Genomic DNA, 21863 nt, shown 5'->3' on the forward strand with positions numbered 1-21863 from the left:
TGGTTTCTGTTATATGCTAAGCTGTGTCCACAACAGTCACTGCAGAGCAGTTGCCATACCAAGCTGTTAAGCATTCAGGCAGAATGCTCTCTATGGTGCGTCGATGAAATTTGGTAAGGTTCAAAGGGGACATGACAAATTTCTTCAGCCTTCTGAGAGCTCAGTCTATCATGAGGCCAGCCTTCCCTCCATGTATTCCATCTACATTTCCAGCTGCCTCAGAAAGCAGCCAATAAGATCCCTGCTACCCAGTGACACTGATGCAGTAGTTGATGTTAATACCCTGCAGCTCCAGGCAACCCCGATTTAATCTTGATCTCGGATGCTATTTGAGGGGAGTTTGCACCTTCTGTGACCACATGGTATTCCCCTTAAGTGCTCTGATTTTCTCTCCAAATATCAAAGACGTGCTGATAGATTAATTAGCTACTCCAGGTTACTCTGGAGTGTAAGAGTAAGAGTAAATTGCACAGCTGCAGAGAAATAAGGCAATAATAGTGTAGATGGGCACAATGACTGGCACAAAACTAATTCAAAAGGGCCTTTATGTCTGTTCTGTACTTCTATGATTTTACAAGAATGGTACCAGAACTCAAGGACCCCAGTTATAAGGAGAGGTTGGGCAGGCTTGAACTTTATTCATTTGGACGTAGGAAATTGAGGGGTGACTTATTAAATCATGAGGGTTAAAGATAGGTGTATACAGTGTCTTTTTTTTCCCCCAGAGGCTGTGAATCTAAAACTTCTTCACCCAGAACATGGTGCATCCATTAAACAAGCTGCCAGAGAAAGTGGTTGAAGCAGATCTGATAACATTTAAAAGACATTGTACAGGAACATAGAAAGGAAAAATTCAGAGGGATTTGACCCAAATGCAAGCAAATGGGACTAGCTGAAATGGGTATCTTGGTTGGCATGGACATGTTGGGCCATAGGTGCTGTTTCTATGCTGTATTAATCCGTAATTGTATTGTTCACCAGCCAATTTGGACCTGTGGGCCTAATAGGCTCCTGCTATATCAATTTTATTATCTGATAAAATGTAAGATCACAAAAAATATTTACATAAACGAGGGTAAAATTATAAAACATTTTTGGGGGGAATATGAAACAGAAAAATGCTGTTAGTCCTTTTATAGAATCAGCTTTGGTATGTTCCTGCATTACACCACCACAGCTATATTCTGTTTTCACCTGAAAGGACTTAAGCACAGCATTTACTGATTTAAGTGAAAAATCATATCCTGGTCTCTGTAATTTCGTGAATTTTCCGGATTCACTTCGTCCAATTCAAGGCCACACTTACCGTAAACAACCAACCCCTACTCTTACTGCGGTGATTCTTCTGATAACAAGTACTCACGTCCTAACTTTGATTTTTTTTTTGGTTTATAGAGGAGCCAGACAAAATAACAGTTGGGCCTTGACTAGACGGGCCGAAGGGCTTGTTTCTGTGTCCTTTGACCCAAAGAATGAACTGCTTCTGTTTCTTGCCCATTTCAACATCTCCAGGGGCGCGGCTTCCAGACGAAATCGTCGTAAATTGTGATGCTTTGTTTGCCGGGAGGAGTGTCGTAAACCATTAAGAGGGTCATTTCGGAGCTGGGATTTTGTTAGGCGCTGGTGTGAGAGGAGGAGGGGGCGATGGACGAAGACATCTTGACCACCCTCAAGATCTTAATCATTGGCGAAAGCGGCGTCGGCAAGTCGAGGTGAGGCAGCGCCGGGCTCCTACCGGTCCTGGGTCGGGATACGGGCGTTGCGCCGTAGGCCGCGGCCTCCCTGACGCAGCACAGCCGGCGGAGCGCGGTCCCTTCGGGTCTCAGCCTACACCTCTTTGGGTGTCATCCCCCTGGCCCCCCAAACAATACCATAGGTGGCAGAGTGTGAGAGAATTTGATATACAGAACTGACATATATAGAAATACAAAGAACTGTTCCAGCTCAGCTCGCTGCTGCCTCTTACAGTACCCCTCTCCAAGTAGTTATATTCTCATCACAAACAAGAGAAAATCTGCAGGTGCTGGAAAACCAAGCAACAAACACAAAATGCTGGAGGAGCTCAGCAGGCCAGGTAGCATCTATGGAAAAAAGTACGGCCGACATTTCGGGCCGAAACCCTTCGGCAGGGTATTCGAATCATTATGTATAGAACCTAACCTGACTATAAACCTAAATAATATTTACCCCTGTTTCAGCAGTTCAAAATGTCTCATTCCAACCACTACTGTACAGTTTAACATGAGCCAAATTGAAAATAAGAGCTAATACTGGAAAAACAGGTGAATGCAATAACACAGGGAGCATGCTGCCTGCAATCTCAAAATTTAATAACTGGGCCCCAAGATGGTGGTCCTTATCTCTGAGCTCCTACATTCACTTTTAATCCTGATTGTCACTTCATATCTTGGCTAAATTATTCTAATATTTGCCTATAGTATTGTCAATGTATCCCTTTTAATGCCCAAATTTATATCAAACAGTTCCATCATTTTACCATTATTGTACTAACCTAGCATTAAGGGCACACGATCTTAAATGCTAATAACCAGAGGTAACAGTCTTCATTTCTGTTATCTATTAACTTAATACTTACCATTTCACTCTGAATTCCAAGATTGGTAATCTAAGAATAAATACTAATATCATATCTTCATGTAAGAAACACATATTTCTGGATTTATACCCTGGGGTGTAATTAAACTAATGTCAAAATTGTCTGAAGTAAAGAGGCTAACAAAGTACAAAGTTGAAGACAACAAATGAATTGCAGCAATGGTAGTTACCTGCAACGTATTGGACATCCCAAGATGTTTAACAGAATTATCCAGCAAATTTTAACAGTGATCCATCTAAGCATTCAGATCTTGGTATTGGATATAAATGATGATGATTGCTTCTGACCCTGAAGAAAGCTGCGCATGAATCTAGCAATTTCATTAGTGTTAATTTTCCCAAATTTGATGGTTGCTGAAGACTTCCAACCATAAGGAGTTTCTGGCAACCAAAAGAACAAGTAGACTGAGCAGCCAATTCTTTTGATTGAGGAATCAGCTGAAATAAAATTATTTTCATCAGTGTTTTACAGTTTGTTGGGTTTTTAGATGTATATGTTGATGTACATAGAGGTCTTGAGATCCAAGTCCATAGCTTCCTGGATGTAATAACAAAAAGGTAGGGTAGTGAAAAAGGCATTCGGTACTGAGAGGTCGAGTATAAGAATTGTGTTGTCATGTTGCAGTTGTACAATGTGCTGGTTATATTGTACTTGGAATATTGTGTATGGTTCTGGTTGCTACACTACAAGAAAGTTCTATTAGCGATAGAGAGATTGCAGAAGAGATCCACCAAACTGTTGCTGAATGGAAGACATAGCTGCAATAAAAGACTGAATAAGGCTTGGTTTATTTTTATTGAAACATGGGCAACTGATGGATGACCTGACATTTATGAGGGGTGTGGATAGGCTAGATAGTCAGAATTTTTTATGCAGGCCAGTGGAGGCAAGTACTATAAGGCACAGGTCCAGGTTCAGAGGGAAGAAATTTAAAGGAGATCTGAGGGGTAGGCTTTTCACATACAGAGTGGTGAATATTTGTATGAGGTAGCAGAGGTGGTGATGGAGGCAGATACAATTACAATGTTTACAATGGTCAGGTACCCGGATAGGAATGGAGTAGACCCCAGCTATTATCAATACTCTTCAGAAATTATCTGCCCGGCATCAGTGATCACATAACCAGGTCTTGTGATGTGCACCAGCTGCTCATACGGCCATCCACCACTGGCTTCACATGATCTTGATCAGGGTGCTACACTCTGCCCAAGGGTGACTTGCAGGATAGGGGAGGGAAGAAGCACCTTGCGCCTTGATGTATCTCCACCCCACCACCCAAATAACGCTGCTCTGAATGAGAGGTCGGCATTAAACATTGACGCTGTGTGGTGGCAGATAGAGAGTCTTTTGCTCACTTTGGCAGTGTACTAGAGAAAATATGATTTCCCGGTGATGCTTTATTGGAAAGTGCTGATTATTCTGTGAGCATACTTTGTAAAAGGAATGTAATTACCTGCTGATAGGATATTACATTGTAGGGGATTCATTTTTAATATAAAAATTTAATACAGGGAAGACCAATGTTTATTATCCTTTATTTCTTTTTCAGTTATGGTGTGTTACTTCTCTGTGATTGGTAAGCATGAACATTGAAGGTACTTACACAATGCTGTTAGCTGGGAGCTTGTGGAATCTTGACTCGGCAATACCGGAGGATTGGAACTTTCGCCCAGCCAGGGTGTATGAGGAGATGAGTTGGAAAACTATTCCATATGCTTGCTGTTCCTTGTGTTTAAAACATGACATGTTGCAGGTTAGAGTGTTGAAGTCAGTCATTGATGTTGTACTGGGAAGAAGTTGCAGTTATCCAGTGTTAGATAGTGAGGAATTTTGTAGTTTCCAGTGCAATGACCTGGTCAGAAGACTTGTGTTTAAGCAGTCACTGCAGTGGAGATTTTGTAATTGCTGAGTTACAATACATAAGTAGATAGGAAATGGGATTTGGTGAAAAAGTTCTGTTGTGTTTATTCATTGATTCTGCACTGAAAAAGTTGTGGTTACCCAGTGTCTGCAAAGTATATTTTACTATTACCATACTTGGAGATGGTTAGATGATTGTATGTACCTGTACTCTACAATGCAATATTGCACTTCTAGACACATATAAATTAATTGTATGGTTATAGAATTGTGCTGTGATAAATAACAAAATTGCATTTTTTAAAATGTTTGCCCCTTAGCTTAATGATAAACATATCTGCCTCTATTCAGCACTGACAAGAGTATACTAGAAAGTCTACATCTTATTTAATTGCAATATTTAACATCTAAACATCCATAGTTTTTAAAAAAAAGTTTATCCCCTGGATTTTTTTCTATTCTCAATTCAGATTGTTAAATCATTAAAAAAAAACTATTTGCCTTTTTTTGTGCACTAATGTTTGCTTCTATATCGTAATGTACTGAATCAGTTCTTGTCTTGTGATCTCTAAAGTACTTTAGCATCGAGAAACTACAGCTTTACAGCTTACTTAAACAGCATCACGCTACTCAACAAAATATTTCCTTACTGTTAAGAACCTGTGAATGACTCAAGTACTTTACTCAACTGAAGTAATTACATTTGGGAAAGTACTCATTTTACTGAATGGTTTCCCTCAAGGAGACTTGTTTATCAATCCATCCATAATTCATTATACATGTTAAATCACAATGCTCTGATATGTCCTCTTTTTAATCTGTAATAAAATCACAGTTTTATTTATCATGTGACTTGTTATTCTCCATTTTCAGCTTACTGTTACGGTTCACAGATGATACCTTTGACCCAGAACTTGCTGCAACAATTGGTAAGTTTGTCTTGCAGTAGATTAGTGAAATTAGTCTTATGAGCAACATCATTGAATCTACTGTACTTCATGCAGTAAATGAATTGCAGCTCTCACAGAAAAGAGGCCAAAATTATTCCTCAATATTAATAAAACTAAAATGTGAAAAATTAGCAACCTGGGAATTTAGAAACTTGCTTCTGAAAATTAAGGAACTTTACAATTTCTCAAATCTTGCCATTTCTTTGCACTTGTCTAAATGTAGATAGCACTGTAGAAATGGGACATCTTCACTTTTGGTATCTAGTATAAGTTTGCACACTAGTTGTAAGTAAGATTCAATGCAGATTTAAATTCCAAATGTTGCCTTGTTTAAAAGCACCCTCTTACTGTTTTAACTGAACTTTGAATTTCACTAGATAGAGTGGAATATTTTGTTGAATTTCTGGTTGGTTTTGGCAAACAGCCAAATGCACTGAAAGTTCATAGAGCATAGAGGGAAATCACTCATGTGCTGTGCCTCCCAGTTATCCAGTTGACCCCATATTCCTGCTTACTCCTTTTCACATACTTAATCTGTTTTCTTTTTTAAAGTTACAATTGTATTTATTTCCACAGCTCTTGGAGGCATTGCATACAAATAATTTCTCCAAATCTCCACCTTTGTGATGTTGCTAATGACCTTAACTTACTGTAGCTAGTGGCCCTTTTACCAATGGAAATAGGTTCTTCCCCTTACTTTCAAATCATCTTAAAATTTTGAATACCTCACCCAAATTTTCCCTTCAGCCTCTTCACCCTTTAAAAAGAATATCCCCTGCTTCAATTAGATTCAAGTTTAGCCATTATATTTTTTGTAACTTCTGTTTTTTTTCCCCATAAAGTGGAGATACTTGCTGATGAATCCATTGTGTTCACTTTCATTCATAATGCTTTGGAATGAAGCAATTTCTATATGATTGCAGGAAAACTTAAGCATTATGCTCCAATAGATAATTGCTTTAGTAATAAAGGGCATGCATTTGGGGAGGAGGACTACATTTCAGATGTGCAGTGCAAGTTTTTTTAAAACAGTGATGAGTGCCTGCAGTGTACTGCCAGAAGTAGTGATGGAGGCATATATGAAAGATGCTTCAGAGACTCTTTTTAGATGGGCACATGAATGTTCAGAGAATGGGGCAAAGTCATTGTGGAGACTTTTGCTTCATTGTTCACAAAATTTGCAAGGTGGTTAATATCATTCTGTTGTTTAAGAAAAGTTGCAAAGATAAGCCAGGGAATTACAGCTGGTTAGCCTGACATAAACAGAGCAGAAAGCTCAAGAAGGGATCGTACAGTATGGCCAAGTGAAATAGGAATTGATATGGGAGGTGAGGGGAGTAATGAATTAAAAGTATTGTATATGAATGCACGGAGTATAAGAAATAAAGTGGATGAGCTTGAGGCACAGTTGGAAATTGGTAAGTATGATGTTGTGGGAATAACAGAGACATGGCTTCAAGTGGATAGGGCCTGGGAAATGAATATTCAAGGGTATATGTCCTATTGAAAGGACAGACTGATGGGCAGAGGGGGTGGGGTGGCTCTGTTGGTGAGGAATGATATTCAGTCCCTTGCGAGGGGAGATATAAAATCAGGAGACGTAGAGTCAGTATGGATAGAACTGAGAAATTCTAAGGGTAGAAAGATCCTAATGGGAGTTATCTACAGGCCCCCAAACAGTAGTCTGGATGTAGGGTGTAAGTTGAATCAAGAGTTAAAATTGGCATGTCGCAAAGGTAATGCTACAGTTGTTATGGGGGACTTCAACATGCAGGTAGACTGGAGGAATCAGGTTGCTACTGGACCCCAAGAAAGGGAGTTTGTGGAATCCCTCCGAGATGGATTCTTAGAACAGCTTATACTGGAGCCTAGCAGAGAGAACGCAATTCTAGATTTAGTGTTGTGCAATGAACCGGATTTTAATAAGGGACCTCGAGGTAAAGGAGCCATTAGGAGGTAGTGACCATAATATGATAAGTTTTAATCTACAATTTGAGAGGGAGAAGGGAGACTCAGAAGTGTCAGTATTACAGTTGAACAAAGGGAACTATGGTGCTATGAGGGAGGAGCTGGCCAAAGTTCAATGGAACAATACCCTAGCAGGGATGACAGTGGAACAGCAATGGCAAGTGTTTCTGGGAATAATGGGGAAGGTGCAGAATCAGTTCATTCCAAAGAGGAAGAAAGATCCTAAGGGGAGGCCGTGGCTGACAAGGGAAGTAATGGACAGTATAAAAATAAAAGAGAAGAAGTATAACATAGCAAAGACAAGTGGGAAGCCGGAGGATTGGAAAACTTTTAAAGAGCAACAGAAGGTAACTAAAAAGGCAATACGCGGAGAAAAAATGAGGTATGAAGGTAAACTAGCCAAGAATATAAAGGAGGATAGTAAAAGCTTCTTTAGGTATGTGAAAAGGAAAAAAATAGTTAAGACCAAAATTGGGCCCTTGAAGACAGAAGTGGGTGAATTTATTATGGGGAACAAGGAAATGGCAGACGAGATGAACAGGTACTTTGGGTCTGTCTTCACTAGGGAAGACACAAACAATCTCCCAGATGGAATAGTGGCCAAAGGACCTAGGGTAATGGATGAATTGAAGGAAATTTATATTAGGTGGGAAATGGTGTTGGATAGGCTGTTGGGTCTTAAGGCTGATAAGTCCCCAGGACCTGGTGGTCCATCCCAGGGTACTGAAGGAGGTGGCTTTAGAAATCGTGAATGCATTGGTAATCATTTTCCAATGTTCTATAGATTCAGGATCAGTTCCTGTGGATTGGAGGGTGGCTAATGTTGTCCCTCTCTTCAAGAAGGGAGGAAGAGAAAAAACAGGGAATTATAGACCAGTTAGCCTGACGTCGGTGGTGGGAAAGATGCTGGAGTCAATTATAAAAGATGAAATTACGATATATCTGGATAGCAGTAACAGGATTGGTCCGAGTCATCATGGATTTAAGAAGGGAAAATCGTGCTTGACTAAACGTCTGGAATTTTTTGAGGATGTAACTATGAAAATGGACAAGGGAGAGCCAGTGGATGTAGTGTACCTGGACTTTCAGAAAGTCTTTGATAAAATCCCACATAGGAGATTAGTGGGCAAAATTAGAGCACATGGTATTGGGGGCAGAGTACTGACATGGATTGAAAATTGGCTGGCTGACAGAAAACAAAGAGTAGCGATTAACGGGTCCCTTTCGGAATGGCAGATGGTGACCAGTGGGGTACCGCAGGGTTCAGTGCTGGGACCGCAGCTACTTACAATATGTATTAATGATTTAGATGAGGGAATTAATAGTAACATTAGCAAATTTGCCGATGACACAAAGCTGGGTGGCAGTGTGAAATGTGAGGAGGATGTTATGAGAATGCAGGGTGACTTGGACAGACTGGGTGAGTGGGCAGATGCATGGCAGATGCAGTTTAATGTGGATAAATGTGAGGTTATCCACTTTGGTGGTAAGAACGGGAAGGCAGATTATTATCTAAATGGAGGCAAGTTGGGAAAAGGGGAAGCACAACGAGATCTAGGTGTTCTTGTACATCAGTCACTGAAAGCAAGCATGCAAGTACAGCAGGCAGTGAAGAAAGCTAATAGCATGCTGGCCTTCATAACAAGGGGAATTGAGTATAAGAGCAAAGAGGTCCTTCTGCAGTTGTACAGGGCCCTGGTGAGACCACACCTGGAGTACTGTGTGCAGTTTTAGTCTCCAAATTTGAGGAAGGACATTCTTGCTATTGAGAGAGTGCAGTGTAGGTTCACAAGGTTAATTCCCAGGATGGCAGGACTGTCATATGTTGAAAGATTGGAACGACTGGGCTTGTATACTCTGGAATTTAGAAGGCTGAGAGGGGATCTTATTGAAACATATAGAATTATTAAGGGATTGGACATGCTTGCGGCAGGAAGCATGTTCCCGCTGATGGGTGAGTCCAGAACCAGGGGCACAGTTTAAGAATAAGAGGTAGGCCATTTAGTATGGAGTTGAGGAAAAACATTTTCACCCAGAAAGTGGTGGATATGTGGAATGCTCTGCCCCAGAAGGCTGTGGAGGCCAAGTCTCTGGATGCTTTCAAGAAAGAGATGGATAGAGCTCTTAAAGATAGTGGAATCAGTTATGGGTATAAGGCAGGAACTGGATACTAATTGTGGATGATCAGCCATGATCACAGTGAATGGCGGTGCTGGCTCGAAGGGCCGAATGGCCTACTGCACCTATTGTCTATTATCTATGTTGGAGAAATTACTGGAGGTTATTATGAGGGACAGGATCTACCAGAATTTGGATTGACATGCTAAATGTCTTTTATTATTTGGATTGAGGAGTCAATGCTAAATGTCTCTTATTATTTTACATATCTCAATCAAATCATTTCTCATCCTCCTTTGTTCCAAAGAGAGAAACCGTAGCTTGCTCAGCCTTTCCTCAAGACATGCTCTCTAATCCAGGCAGCATCCTGGATGAAAAAAGTTTAGAAGGATGAGTCAAACATGGGCAAATGGGACTAGTATAGATGAGTATCAGAGCCATAAAATAATATAGCATGGCAAATTTGTGTCACTCAATAAACTCAAAACGATAGTGTTTGGATTGATTAGGATAAAACATTGTGCCGTTAATTACTCAGCTACATGCTGGTTGCAAACTGTATTATCTACAAAATGCACTGCGGTAACTCACCAAGGTTCTTGAACACCACCTTCCATACAGGCTAGCTTTAATACCCAAAAGCACAAGAGAAATAGGTTTGTAGGAGTGCCACATCTGCTACGGTAAGTGACATCCAAAACATACCATCTAGACTTGACAATTACTTGCTTATCTTTCATTGCTGCTAGGCCAAGAGCCTTGAACTTTCGATCTAACAGTGCTGTAGAATACCTCACTAAGAACTGTAACGCTACTATAAATAAAGTTGATTTATTAACTGCTGCCCTTGCCCTGTTTACCTAATTGTCAGAAATGAATTGTGAAATACATGCTCGGCGTCTGCTATACTAAATGGGGCCTGAAATCATTACTGATTGGCAGGTCTAAACTACTTTGTTTCATTTCACTTGAACACCACTGCTTCACAACTAACTACACTAATTTTTCTGTCATTGGTTCAGAACCTTCCAATTTCCTGCCCCAGATCTACCTGTAGAGGCACCATTGCAATAGGAATTGTATCAGTTTGAGCACGGGCCCATCAGCAAGATATTTGGCATTGCCTCATGTGTTTGACCTTTTAAAAAATATTCGTTGCTTCTCTCCTAATGACATCCTATAGTTCTCTGTTCTGGAAATCTTAGGCAGTGCTCAAAATTAGCCCTTTTGAATTTGCTTTACTCCACTGGAACTTTTCAGTTCACCAGTTGGTCTTTTGTGTATTATTCCAGCAACACATCTTTCCTATTCCTGGTTGTTTTTGTAACCTATATGTATGATGCCGTTATAATCTTAATTCATTTGGTAGTTGTTGATTTATAACCTGACGCTGTGCATTTTCATGCCTGCCTCCATTTATCCTTGCGTCCATCATTTGACGATGTCCCCTATGTAAGGCATCCTGTTGTGCATCGTGTTGTAAGAGAAGTATTATACTATTCTATTTTGAAAATCAATTGCTGAAATGACTTGGAATTGGCGTACAACTGCTCATAAATGAAGCAAGAAACCCCTGAGCGCAATTGGTGCAATGCCAGTTGTATCCTTTCACATCTGGAAAATGGATCAGATCTCAAGCAGACTGAAGGAATTAATTTCTTGTTGGCTACAGGAGATGCAAATGAAAAGAGTCTGCAATCGCATCTCAGTTCTGAATATGTGTGAATGCAGAGTATTTTGATTGAAAAATTTGGCAGTAAAAGACAAACTGTCAATCCTATTTAAGCCATAACAATTGTTGAAATGGTAAGCAAAAAAATTACAGTAGTGCATTTGGGTTGCTCTGCTGAGTAGTGGTTCAAATGTTTTTTTGCAGAGTAGTTTTTAAATATAAGTTTACCTAGGAATGCTTTGTGTTGCCAGTTTAAAAACAAATGCATTAATGTTCTGTTTCTTGGTACAGAGCCCCCAAATGTCTAAGGGAAGAAAATTAAAAACAGTGGAAAAGTTATGTGATTTTTAAAAAATTTTTATAAAAGTTAACAGGCCTTACTGACCACAGCAATTTTAATTTTAAGTTTTCTTGAACCTAAGGAAAACTAAATTTTATGCTGAAAATCAAAAAAATAACCTGCAGGTGCTGGAAATCTGAAAAGAAAGGCCAGAAAATGTGAATCTTGAACTGGTCAGACAGTATCTGTGGAAAGAGAAATGCAGTTAATGTTTTGGGTCTGAGACTGTTTGTGGTGCTTGGGAAGAGAGAAATTGAGTGAATTTTCAGTAGCAGTAAAAGTGTGAGAAGCGTTGGAGAACAAAGAAAATGCCTTTGAATGGTGAGTCCTGATGAGCCTATATAATAGTTACAAGTTTATTGTGCTGCTTTGTCTGTGTAATGTTTTGTTACAACAGGACTGTCGGATGTACATAGCAGTCCAAACTTCAGAAAAGGAAAACCAAAATACTGCGGAAGATCAGTATCATTCCAGCACCTAAAAAAAAAACAAGATAATGTGTTTGACATCCACTGTCATGAAGTGCTTGGAGAGGCTGTTCATTGCATACATTAAATTCAGCCTCCCAGACAACCTTGACCCACTGCAATTCGCCTACCACCAAAATAGGTCTACTGTGAATGCCATCTCTCTCGCCCTACACTCATCTTTAGAACATCTGGACAGTAAAGCCATCAATATTAGACTTTTTTATTGATTACAATTTGCCTTCAATATTATAATTCCAAACAAACCCATCACCAAACTTAGACCAGGAGGCCCCCAGACTGCAGTAATAAGGATATGCTGCAAAATCTCCATCCTGATTCTTCTTAACACTGGGACCCCACAAGGCTGTATCATCAGGCCTCTACTCTACTGTATAGTCATGACTATATGGCCAGATTCTGCTCAAAACAACAAGTCAGAGTATAAGAAATAATGATGAGTTGGAGTACAGGAAGGAGATAATGATCTTAGTAACATGGTGTCAAGTCAACAATGTTCCTCTGAATGTCAGCAAAACAGAACAGCTGATCATTGACTTAAGGAGGCGGGGGGGGGGGAGAGATGGTCTGTGTACATGTTCTTATCTATATCAACAATGTTGACGTTGAAGGGGTTGAGAGCTTCAAGTTCCTAGATGTGAACATCATCAATAACTTGTCCTGGTCCAACCAAATAGATGCCACAATGAAGAAAGCTCACCAATGCCTCTGCTTCCTTGGGTATGAAGTCAAATGCCCAAATAAACTGATCTCTTCAGCCTACAGAATGCCCATATCTTTCCAATTTCCTGAAATTTCATGTAAGAGCCTCTTGAATGCCTGTAGTATTTGCATGTCTGTATCACCCTAGCAACACATTCCAGGTACTGCCATTCTGTTTTTAAAAAAAAAAATTGCCCAATATGTCTTGTTTGAACTTGTGTCCTCTCTCTCCCAAAATGCATGCTCCCTAGTATTAGACATTTCAACCCTGGGAAAAAGACACCGGCTGTTTACTAGATCTCTGCCTCTCAATGCTACACACTTCACTGCCCAGGCTTCACAATGCAAATTTATCCAGCCTCTTATAGCAGTGCTGGGCAGCATTCTGGTAAGCCTCTTCTGCACCCTCTCCAAAGCCTTCACATTCTTTCTATAATACTAAGTAGAGTGTCATGGTTAGTGTGAAGTTATCACAGCTCGGAGTGTCAGAATTCAATTCCGGCGCCTTCTGGAAGAAATTTGTATGGCCTTCTCGTGAGCATGTGGGCTTCATCCATTTGCTGCAATTTACTTCGACAGTCCAATGACGTACTAGTTAGTATGTTAATTGGTCACTGCAAATTGCCCTGTGATTAGGCTAGGGTTGAATAGGTGGGTTGCTGGGCCCTCATTTGGGCCAGAAGGGCCTATTCCACACTATATATCTAAATAAATAGACTAAAGTAAATAGGGTGACTAGAATTGAATGTAATACTCAAGATGTAGCCTAACTAGAGCAACGTAAGTTGCGACATAACTGCCTGACTTTTGAATCAATTCGTTGACTAGCAAAGGCAAACATACTATATGCTGCCTTTATCTCCTTATCATCCTGTGTAGACACTTTCACGGATCTGTAAACTTGAACCCCAAGATGCCTCTACGCACCGACAATGTTAAGGGACTTGCCATTAACAGTATACTGACCCTTTATATTTGATCTCACAAAGTGCAACACATCACATTTGGCTGAATTAAACTCCATATGTCATTTCTCTACCCACATCTACAACTGATCTTTATTATGCTATATCCTTGACAATCTTCTGTGCTATCCACAACATCCTTATCTGCCTTAATGTTCTTTAAGAGACCTAACACTACCACCTCCTTTATCTCAAAATGCCCTAGCATATTAGCATGCTTCACACTGCCCTTCCTATCCTCCACATCATTCTTCTTGGTAAATACTGATGTAAATTACTCCTGTAGGACCCTATCAAATCCTTCAACTTCAAGCACCTTTTCTTTTTTATGTACATTCAGTGACCACTTTAATAGGTACAGGAGTGGAACGGGTTGGTGTTCTGCCGTGGTAGCCCATCCACTTCAAGGTTTGACATATTGTGTATTCAGAGATTCTCTTCTGCACACCACAGTTGCAGGAGATCAGTGGTTACTAAGATATTTAAACCACCCCATCTGGCACCAGCAATCCCACGGTCAAAGTCACTGAGATCACATTTCTTCCCCATTCTGATGTTTGCTCTGAACAACCACTGAACCTCTTGAGAATATGTCTGTATGCTTTTATGCATTGAGTTATTGCCACATGATTAGATATTTATACTAATGAACTGATGTTCCAAGTAAAGTGGCCATTGAGTACATGTATATAATGTCTTAGGATTCTCTTTAATTCTACTTGCCAAAGACTTTTTGTGGCCCCTTCTAGGTATCATAATTCCCTTCTTGAGACCTTCCTGTCTTCATATCTCAAGGCTGTTTGATTTTAGCTTCCTAAACCTTATATATGCTTCCTTTTTCTTTTGTAAACTAATTACTTTTAAGAAATGCTAGTTAAACCACAACATTATTACCATGTATAGTTCTAGCTACCACATCACAAGAAAGATGTCACTGTACAGCAGAGGGCAGATTTATGATGATTTTATTAGGACTGGAATAATTTTCAGTATAAAATTGGCTAGTCTTGGATTGCTTTCCATGGCTAATGGGAGGCTTAACAACAATGTATAAACTGAAGAAAGGCTTTGTTAGGATAAATATGAATAATCACTTTCCCAGTTCAGGTAGGTTAAATGAGTTATAATGCATCATTGAACAAATTATATGGTTCAAATCATTCTGAAATTGAAGGGAAGTGAGTGAATCTTAAACAACGCTATGAATTAACTCTCATGCTGTTTTGTGCATATGTTGGAACTAGAACATGAATTGTATGCTATTGGCATAAAGAAATGTCATTTGCTCATATATCTCGGGTTGGTGTTCCTTTTTGTCAATCTGTGTTTCTAGCTATTGGGTAGTCATTTGGATTAGTTTTATCTGTTACGCAACATGACTGTTCTGTATTTTCTTTATTGACATGATTTTGTTGTAATTAGATAAAGATGAGTTTTATTTGTACATTGAAACATACAGTGAAATGTGTTGTGTGCGTCAATAGCCAGCACAGTCCTAAAATGTCGCGAAGCTTCTGGCACCAACATACAAGCCCACGCCTTCCTAAACTGTACATCTTTGGAATGTGGGAGGAAACTGGTGCACATGGAAGAACCCCACACAGTCAAAGGGGGATGTATGAACTCCTTACAGACAGCGGTGGGAATTGAACTCTAATCACTGATTACTGTAAAGTGTTACACTAACCGCTATGCAACTGTGCTGCCCCAGTTCAGCTTAGAGTTTGAATAAATGCAGGGCAGAGAATGAAAAAGAAACTACTGATATTAAGAATCTACAACAAAAACAGAAATCTACCAATGTTAGGACAGTGAGTTCTTGCTTCTCATTCTTAATTCTCAGTACTACTGTCTCATTACTCCCACCGTAGAGGAAATCCAGGAGCCTGAAGATGCACTCTCAACATTTTAAGAACAGCTTCTTCCCCTCTCCCATCAGATTTCTTAACTGTTCATGAATCCTCAATGTACCTCTTTTGCACAATTTATTTTTGGTTCTCTTGTAAATTATAGTAATTTTTATGTCTTGTGCTGTATTGCCATAAAGCAACAAATTTCAGAACATATATCAGTGATAATATAGAACATAGAATAGTACAGCACAGTACAGGCCCTTCGGCCCACAATGTTGTGCCATGCCTCAAACCCAGCCTCCCATATAACCCCCCACCTTAAATTCCTCCATATACCTGTCTAGTAGTCTCTTAAACTTCACTAGTGTATCTGCCTCCACCACTGACTCAGGCAGTGCATTCCACGCACCAACCACTGAGTAAAAAACCTTCCTCTAATATCCCTCTTGAACTTTCCACCCCTTACCTTAAAGCCATGTCCTCTTGTATTGAGCAGTGGTGCCCTGGGGAAGAGGCGCTGGCTGTCCACTCTATCTATTCCTCTTATTATCTTGTACACCTCTATCATGTCTCCTCTCATCCTCCTTCTCTCCAAAGAGTAAAGCCCTAGCTCCCTTAATCTCTGATCATAATGCATACTTTCTAAACCAGGCAGCATCCTGGTAAATCTCCTCTGTACCCTTTCCAATGCTTCCACATCCTTCCTATAGTGAGGTGACCAGAACTGGACACAGTACTCCAAGTGTGGCCTAACCAGAGTTTTATAGAGCTGCATCATTACATCGCGACTCTTAAACTCTATCCCTCGACTTATGAAAGCTAACACCCCATAAGCTTTCTTAACTACCCTATCCACCTGTGAGGCAACTTTCAGGGATCTGTGGACATGTACCCCGAGATCCCTCTGCTCCTCCACACTACCAAGTATCCTGCCATTTACTTTGTACTCTGCCTTGGAGTTTGACCTTCCAAAGTGTACCACCTCACACTTCTCTGGGTTGAACTCCATCTGCCACTTCTCAGCCCACTTCTGCATCCTATCAATGTCTCTCTGCAATCTTTGACAATCCTCTACACTATCTACAACACCACCAACCTTTGTGTTGTCTGCAAACTTGCCAACCCACCCTTCTACCCCCACATCCAGGTCGTTAATAAAAATCACGATAAGTAGAGGTCCCAGAACAGATCCTTGTGGGACACCACCAGTCACAATCCTCCAATCTGAATGTACTCTCTCCACCACGACCCTCTGCCTTCTGCAGGCAAGCCAATTCTGAATCCACCTGGCCAAACTTCCCTGGATCCCATGCCTTCTGACTTTCTGAATAAGCCTACCATGTGGAACCTTGTCTAATGCCTTACTAAAATCCATATAGATCACATCCACTGCACTACCCTCATCTATATGCCTGGTCACCTCCTCAAAGAACTCTATCAGGCTTGTTAGACATGATCTGCCCTTCACAAAGCCATGCTGACTGTCCCTGTTCAGACCATGATTCTCTAAATGCCCAGAGATCCTATCTCTAAGAATCTTTTCCAACAGCTTTCCCACCACAGATGTAAGGCTCACTGGTCTGTACTTACCCGGACTATCCCTACTACCGTTTTTGAACAAGGGGACAACATTCGCCTCCCTCCAATCCTACGGTACCATTCCTGTGGACAACGAGGACATAAAGATCCTAGCCAGAGGCTCAGCAATCTCTTCCGTCGCCTCATGGAGCAGATTGGGGAATATTCCGTCAGGCCCCGGGGACTTATCTGTCCTAATGTATTTTAACAACTCCAACACCTCCTCTCCCTTAATATCAACATCCTCCAGAACATCAACCTCACTCATATTTTCCTCACCATCATCAAGTTTCCTCTCATTGGTGAATACTGAAGTACTCATTGAGGACCTCGCTCACTTCCACAGCCTCCAGGCACATCTTCCCACCTTTATCTCTAATTGGTGCTACCTTCACTCCTATCATCCTTTTTTTCTTCACATAATTGAAGAATGCCTTGGGGTTTTCCTTTATCCTACTCGCCAAGGTCTTCTCATGCCCCCTTCTTGCTCTTCTCAGCCCCTTCTTAAGTTCCTTTCTTGCTTCCCCATATTCCTCAATAGACCTATCTGATCCTTGCTTCCTAAACCTCATGTGTGCTGCTTTCTTCCACCTGACTGGATTTTCCACCTCACTTGTCACCCATGGTTCCTTCACCCTACCATTCTTTATCTTCCTCACCGGGACAAATTTATCCCTAACATCCTGCAAGAGATCTCTTAACATCGACCACATGTCCATAGTACATTTCCCTGCAAAAACATCATCCCAATTCACACCCGCAAGTTCTAGCGTTATAGCCTCATAATTTGCCCTTTCCCAATTAAAAATGTTCCTATCCTCTCTAATTCTATCCTTTTCCATGATAATGCTCAAGGCCAGGGAGCGGTGGTCACTGTCCCCCAGATGCTCACCCACTGGGAGATCTGTGACCTGACCCGGTTCATTACCAAGTACTAGATCTACTATGGCATTCCCCCTGGTCGGCTTGTCCACATACTGTGACAGAAATCCATTCTGGGCACACTTAACAAACTCTGCCCTGCCTAAACTACTGGAACGAATCAGGTGCCAATCAATATTAGGGAAGTTAAAGTCACCCATGATAACAACCGTGTTATTTTTGCACCTTTCCAAAATCGGCCTCCCAATCTGCTCTTCTGTATCTCTGCTGCTACCAGGGGGCCTATAGAATACCCCCAATAGAGTAACTTCTCCCTTCCTGTTCCTGACTTCCACCCATACTGACTCAAAAGAGGATCCTGCTAAATTACCCACCCTTTCTGTAGCTGTAATAGTATCCCTGACCAGTAATGCCACGCCTCCTCCCCTCCCCCATCCCTTTTAAAGCACTGAAATCCAGGAATATTGAGAATCCATTCCTGCCCTGGTGCCAGCCAAGTCTCTGTAATGGCCACTACATCATATTTCCATGTTTGTATCCAAGCTCTCAGTTCATCACCTTTGTTCCTGATGAACAAAAATAAACATTCAAATCCTGAATTCTGCTCTCCTTTATACTTCTGATCACTGCACCAGAGAGATATTGTCTATGCTGTCTTAATATAATCCACCAGATCCATTGAAAAGATGAGTGAATCGATATTAGCATCCTCTCTCAGACAAATGTTCCCAGCACTGAGACCCTAGTAATGTAGGCAGCTCTAGATGCTCTACATTCTGAGCTTTGCCTTGGGAAGCAGATACCAGATGGATAGAGGAAAGCATTCAAAGATGTTCTCAAGTCTCCCTGGAAAATTTGAAATATCCCAGCTGACTCCTGGGATTCCCTGATTCCACGTTTGCTCAAAGTAAGAAAGGAGTGTTCAGATTGGAATGAGAACTTTTGAGTTCATACATCAGGAACAAGCAAAAGCTCTGCACAAATAGTCGAAAGATTGCACTGTGTCATAAACTACCACCCACCTTCCTATCAGTTGCCACCCAGCTTATATATTATACAGACTCTAGGCCCCATTTTGGTTTCATCAGTCACCTTTCAGCTCACAAAAACAAGTCATCTTGACAATGAGAGTGTGTTTACAGGAGCTTCTTCCTTGCTGTCTGATTCCTGTTCGATAAACGTATTAAGCTGAAGATAAGTGTTTGAAGGCTCTGAATTCGTACGTGCTTGAATAAATGTTTAAGTCTGTTTTCAGATTCGTTTGCGTTAGCAACAGCTGTTGCTATATATCCTTCATTATTAACCAGTTCTTGCATAATTGCCACAAAACACAATTCAAACAAAATCACATGACTTAATACAACTGAAAACAGATTTAACTTGGCTAGGTATAGTCATTTATAGTTGTCGTTATTCTGTTCATCATTATACTATATCGCTGATATTGGTTCTGCCAAGTCTGATATTCTGTTTGTGGGCATATTGCAAAATTGTTACACACTATGGTAGTTCAATTTTAACTCTATAATGTTCGCATTATGTTAGTTCACATTGGAAATTTCCTTATTTTAGTTGCTAAATTATATATCTAGAGAGGGGGGAATTTACAGGCACATAGAGGGAGGGAGTTTTCATAAGGTGAACAGTAAGTTATGATTCCATAAAATATCAGGATTCTTTGGTTCAATACAAGTGCTTTTAAGCAAGAACGGTGCAAAAAGATTCAGGGCAAGTTGATCAGATTGCAGATAAATTCCAAAGTAACTTAAAGCTTCTGCCTATAATATCTGAGCTGACCATGATGCTAAATTATACTAATCCTATCTACCTGCACATGATCTATATTTCTCCATTCTTTGCATATTCCCTTGCCTGTCTAAATGCTGCTTTGGAAATTAAGTATTTTTTTCTTTTGTAGGTGTTGACTTCAAAGTGAAAACAATTGCTGTTGATGGAAATAAAGCAAAACTTGCCATATGGGTGAGTAAAGAATTTGAATAACAGGTCTTTAAATTGCACTTAAACTCTGGAAATAGACTAGCATGGTAAAGGTGAATTCTAGAGGAATAGAAACATAGAAACATAGAAAATAGGTGCAGGAGTAGGCCATTCAGCCCTTCGAGCCTGCACCGCCATTTATTATGATCATGGCTGATCATCCAACTCAGAACCCCGCCCCAGCCTTCCCTCCATACCCCCTGACCCCTGTAGCCACAAGGGCCATATCTAACTCCCTCTTAAATATAGCCAATGAACTGGCCTCAACTGTTTCCTGTGGCAGAGAATTCCACAGATTCACCACTCTCTGTGTGAAGAAGTTTTTCCTAATCTCGGTCCTAAAAGGCTTCCCCTCTATCCTCAAACTGTGGCCCCTCGTTCTGGACTTCCCCAACATCGGGAACAATCTTCCTGCATCTAGCCTGTCCAATCCCTTTAGGATCTTATACGTTTCAATCAGATCCCCCCTCAATCTTCTAAATTCCAACGAGTACAAGCCCAGTTCATCCAGTCTTTCTTCATATGAAAGTCCTGCCATCCCAGGAATCAATCTGGTGAACCTTCTTTGTACTCCCTCTATGGCAAGGATGTCTTTCCTCAGATTAGGGGACCAAAACTGCACACAATACTCCAGGTGTGGTCTCACCAAGGCCTTGTACAACTGCAGTAGTACCTCCCTGCTCCTGTACTCGAATCCTCTTGCTATAAATGCCAGCATACCATTCGCCTTTTTCACCGCCTGCTGTACCTGCGTGCCCACTTTCAATGACTGGTGTATAATGACACCCAGGTCTCGTTGCACCTCCCCTTTTCCTAATCGACCACCATTCAGATAATAATCTGTTTTCCTATTTTTGCCACCAAAGTGGACAACTTCACATTTATCCACATTAAATTGCATCTGCCATGAATTTGCCCACTCACCCAACCTATCCAAGTCACCCTGCATCCTCTTAGCATCCTCCTCACAGCTAACACTGCCACCCAGCTTTGTGTCATCCGCAAACTTGGAGATGCTGCATTTATTTCCCTCATCCAAGTCATTAATATATATTGTAAACAACTGGGGTCCCAGCACTGAGCCTTGTGGTACCCCACTAGTCACCGCCTGCCATTCTGAAAAGGTCCCGTTTATTCCCACTCTTTGCTTCCTGTCTGCTAACCAATTCTCCACCCACACCAATACCTTACCCCCAATACCACGTACTTTAAGTTTGCACACTAATCTCCTGTGTGGGACTTTGTCAAAAGCCTTTTGAAAATCCATATATACCACATCCACTGGTTCTCCCCTATCCACTCTACTAGTTACATCCTCAAAAAATTCTATGAAATTCGTCAGACATCATTTTCCTTTCACAAATCCATGCTGACTTTGTCCGATCATTTCACCGCTTTCCAAATGTGGATTTTGCTTGGTCTATGCCTCCAACATGCACACCTGAAGGTAAATTATTTGTCTTGCACTTGGCTTGTACCTTGAATGGCTGTTCTAAATTTATATTCACAAACACAAAATCTGCAGATGCTGGATATCCAAAGCAACACACCCAAAATGCTGGAGGAACTCACTGGGCTAGGCAGCATCTGTGGCAAAGAATAAACAGTTGACATTTCAGACCAAGAGTAAGCAGCTGAGTCCCTAAAATTACTCTGTAGACTTGTGCATAAAGGCAATATCATGACTCTGAATTAAATATTAATGCAAACAGTGCTACCCTAAGCAAAACACACTGGCTCCTATTTTTTGTAATTAAATGGTATGTTACTAAGTTTACAAAAAAATTCCTTGATCTCTTTATTGATTCTACTTTGTACATTCATGATGTTGGAAAAAGCCATGAGGTAGTTTCCCTAAATTGTTCCTTTAGT

At 40.7% G+C, this 21863-nt stretch overlaps 1 protein-coding gene across 1 annotated transcript in view; it reads left to right on the forward strand.

Annotated features, from left to right (window-relative positions):
* Positions 1–1534: 1534 nt before the first annotated feature.
* The window catches only part of rab18a (RAB18A, member RAS oncogene family), a 53568-nt gene continuing 33239 nt past the window's right edge, over positions 1535–21863 (forward strand). The window contains exons 1-3 of the mRNA XM_072253882.1: positions 1535–1712; positions 5351–5406; positions 19912–19973. Coding sequence (XP_072109983.1) covers positions 1645–1712; positions 5351–5406; positions 19912–19973 — 186 coding nt within the window. The 5' untranslated portion in view covers positions 1535–1644. The remainder of the gene's footprint in view (positions 1713–5350; positions 5407–19911; positions 19974–21863) is intronic.

Source organism: Mobula birostris, chromosome 3, assembly GCF_030028105.1.
Source record: "Mobula birostris isolate sMobBir1 chromosome 3, sMobBir1.hap1, whole genome shotgun sequence".
In the NCBI taxonomy this organism is placed as follows: domain Eukaryota; kingdom Metazoa; phylum Chordata; class Chondrichthyes; order Myliobatiformes; family Myliobatidae; genus Mobula; species Mobula birostris.